This window comes from Balaenoptera borealis (genome assembly GCF_965194805.1).
Source record: "Balaenoptera borealis genome assembly, chromosome: 4".
Lineage (NCBI taxonomy): Eukaryota > Metazoa > Chordata > Mammalia > Artiodactyla > Balaenopteridae > Balaenoptera > Balaenoptera borealis.
Genome location: NC_138861.1, coordinates 51,538,443 through 51,548,931, shown reverse-complemented (window position 1 = coordinate 51,548,931; position 10,489 = coordinate 51,538,443). Strand labels below are relative to the sequence as shown.

General features: G+C 41.6%; 1 protein-coding gene across 1 annotated transcript in view; it reads left to right on the top strand.

The window, feature by feature from the left end:
- The first annotated feature begins 660 nt into the window (after nucleotides 1-660).
- LOC309628302 (uncharacterized protein) overlaps nucleotides 661-10,489 on the top strand; it is a 102,980-nt gene continuing 93,151 nt past the window's right edge. The window contains exon 1 of the mRNA XM_082391225.1: nucleotides 661-4,986. Within this exon, the coding sequence (XP_082247351.1) occupies nucleotides 4,864-4,986 (123 nt within the window). The 5' untranslated portion in view covers nucleotides 661-4,863. The remainder of the gene's footprint in view (nucleotides 4,987-10,489) is intronic.

The following is a 10,489-nucleotide window of genomic DNA, read 5'->3' as shown; positions in this document are numbered from 1 at the left end:
CGCTTCAGGTATTAGGATGCTGAAGCAATGTCATGTGACAGGTAAACTTTCCACTGCTCACAAAGCAGTTGAAGAGTTAGGGAACCACAGTGTGGTCAGGTATTGACAACCAGTGATAGGACTGGAATGAATACCACTAATCAGTGAATTTGGGGTCATAAATACGTTTCCAGGTGGATTTGGTATTTACTCGAGAAATGGATGTTGCTGATTCGATACCTGGAGTAATGGTTACTAGCAATAGCGCAGGAGGCTGGATAAGTTATAGCTATCTTCTTTGAAGGGTTTAAACTGCTCAGCAAGCTTCCTTCACCTGCTTTCATTTATCCGATGTAGAGACTGCGGCACAGAGATGACAGATGACTTGCTTAGGTTCCAAAACCTAGTTAGTGCCTGAGAGAGGATAAAACTCAGCTTCTATGTTTCCCACCCATACTTTTCCCACCAAACCGGTGGTTCTGACCTTTTTCTGTATGAGGACTCTGCTGTGTTAAAAAGTTTAAGAACCCTTATATGCGACTTCCCTGGTGGTCCACTGGTTAAGACTACATGCTTCCACTGCAGGGGGCATGGGTTTGATCCCTGGTCCGGTAACTAAGATCCTGCATCCCGCATGCCGCATGGTGCAGCCAAAAAAAACAAACAAACAAGCAAACAAAACCAAAAAACCCTCAAACAACAACAACAACAAAAACCTTATATGATGGTAGCTATATACATATATTTTTCCAATTTTTAAATTGTGCTAAAATACACATAACATAAAATTTAGCATCTTAACCTTTTTAAAGTGTACAGTTCCATGGTATTAAATACATTCATAATATTGTGCAGCCATCACCACCATCCATCTCCAGAACTTTTTTTTTCATCTTGTAAAACTGAAATTCTATACCCATTAAGCAATACTCCTCATTCCTCCATCCCCTCAGCTCCTTGTAATCACCATTCTACTTTTTGTCTCTATGAATATGACTATTCTAAGTACCTTGTATAAGTGGAATCTTATGATATTTGTCTTTTTGAGACTGGTTTATTTCACTTAGCATAATGTCTTCAAGTTTCATCCATGTTGCAGCATATGTCATAATTTTCTTCCTTTTTAGGACTGTATAATATTCCACTGTATGTATATACCACATTTTGCTTATTCATTCATCTGATGTTGGACACTTGGGTTGCTTCCAGTAGCTATATTTTTAGTATCTATTAATTGGGAAAATCCAAGGTAGAGTAATAGAACTTTATAGCGACACTGTAGCCTCTTGGGGTGCACAGGATGAAAAATCATTGCATAAGAGATTTTTATATTAAAATACTTTTTAGTGAACTCTGACCTGGATGGCAGCACAATGCAATGATCTTATAAACAAGATGTTTGATTGGGAAGCTCCCTATCACACAGGAATTAGCAGTAGATGGTGAGAAATGGAAAGGTTGGGGGTTTAGTGAAGGTCCCTTTCAAGAGGAGATGACTTGCTAACGAACATGTTTTCTAGAGGTTCAACTTTTTATGAAGAATGGCACCACATGCCAAATCTAACTGTAATATATCCCATCACCCATCCTGAAATGGTAGAACTGAAATGCTTATACCAGGCAGACAAGATTCTACATTATTACTCAAATGATAAACGCTTGTGACGTTGTGATTTTATTTTTGCCACTATTCTATTGCTGTCATTCCTGATAAGTATGTCTCTATACTTGTCAGGTTGAATTTGCTGTCAATTGTAATACATAAAACGCATACCTGCATATGTACACATTTTTTTCATTTTCTAAAACGAACATCATAAAAAAGACAGAAACATGACCTCAAAAGGCAGGACACAGACTCAAAATATTGTACAGCAGCTTCATCTTTTTATTAGATTTTCTGTGTTTTCTCCCCACTAGTTGCTGGATAAAATCCATACAAATGAAATACTGGCTCACTCAGTAAATAATAATGAAAAGGTAAATTCATTTTACAGAGAAGCCAGTACATGTAAGACATCATCTTGAATGACTGTGATTTTCTTGAACTGATCACCAGGCTATTATAGTCTCTCAAAAATAATATCTGGCTTTTAGGCTCTCCAATTGTGCCTGCGACCTCTCCTTAACCCTTTGGCTCTTAAGAAAAATTGATTTTTTTTAACCATGTGCAGAGTATGCTGCTAAAATTACATAGGTGTCATTTAGTTCACATCACGTTGGTGTTCAAAGAGATGACAGTATACGTTGAGGGTCTTCTTTCTGCCATCATTTCTCCCTCAACTACACCCTCAATATTTCATCCTCAACTAAAATACCCAACTATTGTATCTTCAATAGTTATGATATAATACATATAATTATTTCTTTAAAAGAAGTAGAAAATAAGTATCTTTAGGGCTAAAATCATGTTTTCTTTTAAAGTTTATCTTGTAGCTAATTATGGGGCTACACCTATGTTAGGTTCCATTTTATGTTTTTTGGAAAAGCCCAGATGTGTTTGTATGATAATTTTGTTCTTTCCTCAGAGTGTTCCCTCCGGCTGGCGGGAGGAATGACATTTAAGTAGATGTACATATGTCAGAGAGGATGATAGGGTGACCAGCCATCCCGGTTTGCCTAAAACCGAGGGAGTTCCTAGGACATACAACCTTCAGTGCCAAACCCAGGAAAGTCTGGCAAACCTGGATGAGTTGGTGAAGCTAGAGAATGGGTTTTCTCTGGACTTTGTTTCTGGATGAGAGAAAGGTAAAATTCAGCTCAACAACAATTTTTTGAGCAATCCCTATGTAAAGGGCTTCTAAGGACAGATGATTAGCAAAACAAATCTGCTCTCAATGAGCCTTCTACCTGGAGGAGCTGGAGTCATGTGTCCAGATAGCAGCAGTCACAGCTGTGCAAACCAAGTGCCGAAGGAGCACGTACACAGGCTGCGAGCGTCCAAGGAGGGAATGGTCCCCTCGGAATGGAGGTGGTCTGTGCTCAGATAGTCCTCTTCTAATTAGAAATAAAGTACTTATAGCTCAGAAATGCCATGCAAATAACTCAGTGTTTACTGAGAAGATAAAAGTGGGCCAGTAAAGTCCTTGAGTAAGAAAGAGTTTGTGCTCAATTCAAGATGAGACTTAGACATTCTTAAAAGCTTTAGTGGGCTTTATTGAAAACTTTGAAGATGGAAATAAGTTGGGAACTTTTATGTATTTGTCTCTAATATCAGGTGAGTAGCAGCCTGAGGAAACACACCTGTAACCTCTGAGAAGTGTGTCGGAATTGAAGTGGTCTTGAATTTGAGGGAAGGGCACTGTGAGCTTGGTCGGATAAGCATCCTACCTGCAGAGAAGCCAGGTTGGCGGGGTGAGGGTCTTCAGACAGGAGGATTCTGAGGATGGGCAGGCCCTGGCACAGATTATAGTTACTATTAGAAGGAGGAGAAAGCACGGCTGAGTGCAGGATGTCTATCCTGGTTTTTGAAGATGTGAAAAATGGCCGATGGCAAATGAGGAGAGCCTAAGGGCAGAGTCAGACAGTCCTTTATTGGAAGCCCTTTCCCCATGGCTTTCTAGTTGTGTAACCTGGGGCAATCAACTCAATCCCTGCAAACCTCCATCTTATTTGTGAACAGGGGCACAATTCCTTCAAGATAGTTTAGTCATTACGATTAAATAAGGTAATGTAAGAAATTTAGCTCAATTCCTGGTACATAGTTAGTTCCCAATAAATAGTAGCTATGAACATTGTCGTTATTAATAGTAGCGCAGCCATCTCATTCACTTGCCATGAGGAAATAACACTTGGTACTTCTTTCTCTTATCATTGCATACAATCTTTTTTTCTTCCTGAACTAAAATCATCCTTTTATTGATAAGCATTGTGATTCTGAGAACAGTTTTCTAGCTGATACGCAAATTGAAAGCATAAAGTATCCATTTCATAAATTCCTTAGGATTAAAGTTTGACCTGTGTGACAAGCCAGCTGATCCGGGATTTCATCAGAACTAATAAGTTTCTTCCTGGGACTCCTCTGGGATATAGATTATTCTGTCCTCCAATGGCTGTCTGCTCTCCTCGGCTGACCACCGGGATGGGAAGTAGAAGGCAGACCCTGTAGATAGCTGTCAGCGCAGCACATACAATGTGCCCAACAGTGGGAACAGCCTCACCTATGCAAACCCACACCACCCAGGGTGCTCTGGTCTGCTCTTAGTGCAGCGGTTCCACTGACTTTCTGTGCCAGGGGAAGTCATCTTAGGGTCAAAGATGAATCCTCCTCAAGTGTCTAGCAGATATGAGAGCAGGAAGCAGTTACAACGAAGGCCAGGTTTGTGCTCAAGGAGAAGAGAGACACTTTGAAGTACCTACCTTGGCCAGCAAAGCAAATTTATGTCATATCCTCCTTATTGGGAAGCTGGAAACTGTACACAGGCCAGATAGTAAATGTGCTGAATTCACCCTCACATGGTTGAATTCTGCCACTAAGATGATTCATTTGGTTTCAAAGGGAACTAGGAATTCAGTCTTTTTAAAATTACAGCTACAGGGACTTCCCTAGTGGTCCAGTGGTAAAGAATCCACCTTCCAAGGCAGGGGATGTGGGTTTGATCCCTGGTTGGAGAACTAAGATCCCACATGCCGCGGGGCAACTAAGTCTGCGCGCCACAACTACTGAGCTCGCGTGCTTCAATGAGAGAGCCCAAAGAGAGAGCCCGCACACTACAACTAGAGAGGAGCTTGCATGCCGCAACAAAGACCCGGCGCGGCCAAAAAAAAAAAAAAAAAAAATACAGCTACAGACTGGGTTGAATGAGACTATTCTCTGCTTAGAAGGTGAATATTTATGCTCACCTCCTACCAGTAAACACCATTAAGCAGTTGACGGTGAAGCCCATGGACTGGGCAAGCGACGTGAGCATCAGCTGTGTCGGCAGCTGGGTTTCAGCGGGGCTGACAGACGTCAATGTGTATAAAGTGCTGGAGAGCCACGTGGGAGAGGACTCAGCCCTAGGAGAGGTAAGTGCCAGGCTTCATGAGCCCAGCCCCTCACCGAGCCCAGAGTAAGGTTTTGGGACAAATACTATTTGAACATATTCTACCTCATGGAAGAGTAATGGAAAAAAAAAAAAAAAGCTATAAGGCAGAAGCTGATAGAGTCATGATGCTAAAATTCTTACACTAGGTTTGTAAGCAGACCGGAAGTGCTTCAACGATAGAGCGTACCTAAGAGGGACAGAACTCCTGGGATATAAGGCCATGCTGCTGATGGGGAAGTACAGAAGCTGGGGGGTGCCCACTGTGTCGAGTTGAGATGGGTGTCTGTGAAGAGAGCAGTTTTGACATGCAGCAAATGTGGAAATTAAATCTACAGAAGGGATGCTGCAGGTTGGATTCCTGGAAAGATGACTTTAAATCAGAGGTTAGCATGCGAGGAGTTTATTAGGGCAAGCTCTTGGGATCGTCACCTGTTGGGGAGGGATTGGGCAGAAGGAGGATGTGGGTGGCGATGTGACCGACCCCACGGCGAGCTCCACGTCTGCAACAGACCTTTGGAGTTGACCCCAGTTGGGGCTTGGAGGCTGGATTTTCATGTCCCTGCCTCAACCTGTCATCGAATGCAGGTTGACCCTGGGAAGAGGGTAAGACTTTGGTTGAGGTGGTTGCATTCAGCCAGCTTGAGGGCAATTCCCAAGGGCTGAGAGCTGAGGGTTGTTGGCGGGCAGCACGCCCAGGAGTTGGGGGGAAAATTCCTTCAGTCCTGCCGTTGAGATTTAGGTAATATAACAGAGTCCATTTCAAAGGGACTTAATTTTTCAGGGGCCAATGGAATGTACTTCTGGTTTGGGGAGATAGAAGTCAGTGCGGACTATCAAAGCAAACTGTGGTAACCCTCAGATCTGGAAATCAGGGACTGACTGTGTCTTCAAACTAAGCTTTAAAGCAACTCAGATCGAAATGAATGAGCTCCAATCTGCTCTTTTGGCCTTCTCATTCTGAGAAGAGCATACCCTAAGGTTTTCTCATACTCTAGTCAATGGTAAGTACTCCGTGTACTTCTAATGTTGCGTGGTGCTACAGAAATCATAGCAGCAATGAAAACAACAATCACAGCTAACACAAATTGAGTGTTACTATGTGCCAGCCCTCTTCTAAGTGCGCTATTTACAATCTTCTATTTAATCCTTACGATAACCCCATAAGGTAGGCAGTTTTATTATGCTCACTTGAAGGATGAAGAAATCGAGGCTCAGAGAGTTTAAATAGCTTGCCCAAGGTTACGTAGCTGATAAGTAGCAGTGATGGGCTGCAAACTCAGGCAGGAAGAGCAACACTGAAAAGGTCAGAACCAAAGCAAGGTGGTCTTCAAAAGAGATGGTCCCTGATGCTTTGAGAGCTGGTCACACGCAGCTCCCTGAGCAGTGGCAGTGGCACGACTGGCCACTTCTGTTTCAAGAAGTGAGTGTGCTGTGTCTGACCTGTCCACAGCTGCATCTCCCACGTTAGCGCATGGAGGGTATGGCCCCCTGGGAAGCACGGCCAGTTTGAGGCGTTCAAAAGAGATTTATTCAGTGATGGATGGAATGAATGTACTGAAAGGATTATTGTTTTTAGAGTTAAACAGAGTTAAAACCCTGGACAATTTCCTTACTCTCTCTGTGCCTCAGTTTTTCATCAATAGAAAGGAAATGATGTCTCGGGCTGATACGAGGTTTGGAAGTAATCATTGATCTAGCATAGAGTCTTGCACAGCATACACACTCACCAAGTGGGAACAATTATTATTATTATTATTAATGATTTTGCTCCACACGCTGGAAGGCGCTGTTTGATTTAAAAACTACGAAGAAGAACTAAATGCCTCTCTTTTTCAGCTTTGGAAGGCTTGACTACATTATCTTTAGTGTTCTGTTTTAAAACGAAGTATGGAATCCTAGATTTTCATGTTTCTCAGGTGCAAAGTTTTTAAACAAATAATTCTTACTGAAGTAAAAATGGAGTTTCTCCGTTCCATCCGGCCCCACCCAGCCCCTTTCCGACGTTTTCAAGGCACGTCTTGTTTTTATTACCCTTGCATTAACAGATCCACTTCAAGGAGCTTATCATGACCCAGGAAATGGAGGCGGACTAAAAATGGAGGAGGAGAGAGGGCAAGGAGACATAAAAGGGATTTTATGTTCTTTTTTAAGAGTCATTAAAGTAGTATAAAAGAAAAAAATCCTTAAAATGCCACACAAAGTAGTGTTTAGATAAGACTCAGAGAACGTTTTCTATAGACAGGTGGAAAAAGCAAGGCTATGTGCTTTTGGCTGAGTTAATTCCTGGGTGGAGTTATGGTAAGAGGCTCTATCAGTCAGGGCTTGGTTGGATGTCAGAGAAACCTCTTCAGCTATTTTAAGCAGAAGGAAATTTCACACAGGGAGTAAGTGTGCTTACAAAATCATGGGAAGGATTGGAGGAGCAGGCACTAGCTGGTCCTCCGGGAGCTGCTATCAAAAGGACAATGCACACGGGCCCGGCAAAGGAACGAAGACTTCAGCACAATCGGGAAGTTGGTCCGCTGTTGGTTCTGGGGTCATGTTACCTTAGCTGTGAGTCTGGGGTCAGGGTGCCACCACCTCGACTGTCAGTTCAGAAACACATCACCTGGGCCAAAATCTAGGGGTCAGGAAGCTGGCGCCATCATTGTTGGCTCTGGAGCCCTGATCTTCTGATAATTCTGAACCAGCAAAATGAGTATCTCCCTCCCTACTTGACTCAGGTTGGAATCCAATTCTTGCCCAAATTCATCTTCAGACGAGTCAGGGAAATGGAGTTTTTGTCTTTTCAGCTTTGGCAGTGCAGGAAGGCATGGTAGACACAGGTTGGGATGAATGTTGAGCAAATCCATCCACAGTGGTTTACACGGTGGAAAATTGGGAAGGCTTCAGTTTTCTCTTCTCCGTTAAGCTTGTTTTTGCATGTGTATGCAAAGAATGGCACTCGAGCCGTTGGAAGCTTAGAACACACGCTGTTATCTTATCTTGATCCCATGACTGATTTCAGTGAACTCTAACACAAACCTGAATTATTTGGAGTTCGGCACTTTGCTAACACCAAATAGGTTTAGAGAGAAAAGACAATTTAAATATCATTGGAAAAAGCATTCCACGTCCTTTAAAACTATTTTAAAAAACCCATACCCATTAAAATCTCATTAAGAAATAATTAACAACTCCAATTCTCACTCACAGACAAGCATATTTAATAATGCTGAATTTCATGGAGCTGTTTATTTTGTAATACACTTGGAAAACCATCGCTTCTCCAGTGGCTATGACGAAATAAGTGCCCAGATTGTTTTTCTCCAGAACCTTTGGCCATGCCTAGATGCTTGGATCATAATCAAGTCTCTTTTTAACGAGAGCACCGTAGAGCAGTAGTGCTTGGAGCCTAATTGACGAACACAATGGCTTGTAATCTCTATTTTGTTTTATTTATTTATTTATTTATTTATTTACTTATTTATTTATTTATTTATGGCCTGTAATCTCTATGAGGTCAGGAACCACATCTTTCAACCCCCTCACCATCTGCCTCCCACCTCTGTTGATGCTATTTCCCAGGACCATGGACATAGCAAGTGTGCAAGTATTTGTTGACCGTTTCTTAACAGAAGGGTGGAAAGCAGGAATGAATAATTGCTAAAGAGATCACATCTTGGTTTCAAATAGTGGTGAACACTGGGAAACATAATAGAGATTTTCTGATTTGGTTAAGTATTTTTGATTTCACAGTTCAATTGTTCAGCCTTTTTTTTTTTTTTTTTTTTTTTTAACAAGAATGCTTATGAAAACAGTCCATATATATCACAGACAATTTTTTTTCTCCCTCTGGCTTTTATTCCGAAATAGACACAATGATAAATGAAATTCACATGGTGATTATGCTTTGAGCTTTTCATTCCCTGGAAGATACAGCTGTGGACACAAGAGAAGGAACACGTTCTCCCAGTAGCATCCTTACTCTAGCCTTCTTTTCAGTACTTTGCATGCTTCTCACGCTTTCTTAGATTTCATAATTCACCCCAGAATGACTATGTCCTCAGCATTTTTCCCCACTCTGTACCCTAATCAATGCTGTCCCATTTGACCTTTGCAAAGAGCAGTGGGCAAAGCAAAATTTTCCTCTGTAGATAAATTGCAAATTATTTTCCCCAGAGAGACTGCAATGAATGACTCAGAATAGTGTTCCACAATAGACATTTTCAAGCTGCATTATCATTATAAAGTTAAATACTTTTCTTTTGTATGAAATTTCTGATAGGAGCAAAGACATGAGTTCTAAGCAATATGCTCTCATCATGGTGCTTAATTTGTGTGTCTGAAGGAATGTGATAAATTACCAGGTAAAAAGGTCAGAAATTATTTCATCATTAACCATCCCCAAATTATTTTTGAGTACTTGCTCTATGGATGCCAGGTACTGTTTTAGCTGCTAGAAATACAGCAAAGAACAAAATGAACAAAATTCCTGCCTACACAAAACTTACATTCTAGTAAGGTGACATGTTAAACACACGTACGCACGTATAATAAATATGATGTCAGGTAGTGGTCATTGGAATGGAGAAAAATAAAGCAGGTCAAGATGAATGTAATAAGGGCTATTGTTTAAGCAGATAATGATGTGAAGGGAAAGAGTGTTCCAGGCAGGGGACAGTAAGTGCAAAGGCCCTGGTACCAAAATGAGCAGGAAGGAGGGTGGTCAGGGGTCAGATGATGGAAGGCTTTCTAGGCCATGATGAAGAGTTTGGATTTTATTTTGGGTGTGAAGGGATGCCGTTGGAAAACTAAGAGCAAAGGATCAATCAACATGATGGATTTATATTGTAAAAGATGCCCCTGCTACTGTATGGAGAATAGACCATAGGTGGGATAAGGATGGCAGCAGGCCAATAATCAGGGGCCATTGCAGTTATCTGGGTGGTGTGAACTGATGTACTGGCAGTGTGAGTGTTGAGAAGTTGTCACAGAACATTAATAAATAGAATTTGGGATTATATTGTTACTGAATTGGTCGAAAGGACCCCCCCACTTGGGCCCTAGCCTGGCCCAAGCTGCCTGCCTTGGTGCGGAAGGTTGTTTTTCGTTTGGATTCGCACAGCCAATAGCAAAACCAATGTTGAACAGCACAAGTTTTATTCAACGGCCAGAGAACAGAGAAGCGGTAACGTAGTTTGCAAATCAAATTCTCAACGCTACTCGGGCTGAGACACCATATATAATATATAGGAGGGTCGAGATAAAAGGGAGGGAATTGAGTAAAGAGACGGAGGAATATATTTTTTTTTTTTTAAGTTTCAGCCCTTCTATTTTTTAAATTTTTTAATTTTTTAAATCAGTCATCAATTTTATACACATCAGTGTATACATGTCAATCCCAATCGCCCAATTCAGCACACCACCATCCCCACCCCACTGCGGTTTTCCTGAGAGGGAGGAATATTCATGTCTTATCTGAAACAGCGGTGTGGTTTGCT